A 1,391-nucleotide genomic window follows, 5' to 3' on the forward strand; every position below is an offset into this window, starting at 1 on the left:
GTAATCCTAAGACTATTAGTCATGGGAATGCTAATCCAGTCCGCCCAAACAAACATGGCCTTATTGTTTTGCAGGAAAGAACACTTTAAATGGCCTTTGAAATAAACAGTGGAGCAGAGTCTATATTTCTCAGTCTTCTGGCTTTAATAATAGTTCATAATGTAAAAGGCAGCATATGGAAACATAATATTATATATTTAAAAAAAAAATGAAGTTCAGACATGAAAAATTAAAGGCATGGTGAAAATAGAAACTGAAAGGTACACTGACATATTCCTTGAGAACAACTAAAGCCTGGACCATAAAACTCCCTAAGCCAGCCAGAGAAAAAGCAAAAATGACTCTAAAAAGCAACAAACACAAATATTAGAAGTCAACCATTTAACAGCCTTTGAATGCACATGAAGGATCTCCAATGACTTAACTTTTCACATTTGTGAAGCTCAATAATACCTCAATAGCACGAACTACATTGGTGAACCCTCTTAATCTAGCAACATCAAGTGGAGTTTGACAATCATCATTCCTCACTAAAGAATTTGCTGAAGCATCAAATGAAGAATAATGATTAAATAAAGCATAAGTAAATCCAATAGACTTGGCACATATAGTTAAATATTGAACACAATTGATTCGGTCCTTCACCAAAACTTAAGGTTGAAGCACCATAATAGCCATATTTTTCTTTCCAATATTGAATCAATGAAACGAACCTCTATGGGAGAAAAGCAACATAACCATCTTATCCAAGCCTCTTTTCGTTGCATGATGTAAAGAAGTATCATCATGACGCCCTGAAGAAAGTATTTGTTAGTATAATTTAGAACAACAATGGATCAAATTCACCCAATTCCTATTTGATTAACCACCATCACCAAGAAAACTTATTACCAATAGATTAAAGAAATAAGCAAGGAAATAAGCATTGAACAATTTTTCATGTTCTATGCATATAGTAATTCCCAAAAGCTACAAATTGGGACATGAACTACATTTTACATACTTGGACGGTAAGCATTGACATTTACACCTAGTTCAATCAAAAGCTTGGCCAGAATGTATTGTTTAGGATTCATGTAAGCCACAATGAGTGAGGTCTTTCCTTCTTTGACAATCCATTGCATTATTATGAACTCCAAATCAGAATTAAAAGTTTAACCAATGCATATAGACTATTCAGAATTAGAAAGACTATTTTAACTTAGTTTTCATTGTTGAAGCACAGGTCAATATTGGCATATTGTGGAACAATAGTTGTAATTGATATATACATATGAATGATGTTTTATTTACAAAATGGTATTGATAGTCATTTAATTTGTTAATGTTTCATTTACTTTTCATGTACATTTTTCATTTTTTGACCAACTTTACAATAAAGTGATGTGTAA

General features: G+C 32.1%; 1 protein-coding gene across 1 annotated transcript; it reads right to left on the minus strand.

The window, feature by feature from the left end:
- Positions 1-229: 229 nt before the first annotated feature.
- Positions 230-1,124, minus strand: LOC114295952 (putative E3 ubiquitin-protein ligase XBAT35). Its single transcript, XM_028240241.1, has 4 exons — positions 1,004-1,124; positions 714-794; positions 454-542; positions 230-343 (listed from the first exon to the last, which is right to left on the minus strand). Exons 1-4 carry the CDS (start codon positions 1,122-1,124, stop codon positions 230-232), a joined length of 405 nt encoding a protein of 134 aa, XP_028096042.1.
- Positions 1,125-1,391: the final 267 nt, after the last annotated feature.

Source organism: Camellia sinensis, chromosome 1 (genome assembly GCF_055761805.1).
Source record: "Camellia sinensis isolate YWXY chromosome 1, ASM5576180v1, whole genome shotgun sequence".
NCBI classification, from domain to species: Eukaryota; Viridiplantae; Streptophyta; class Magnoliopsida; order Ericales; family Theaceae; genus Camellia; species Camellia sinensis.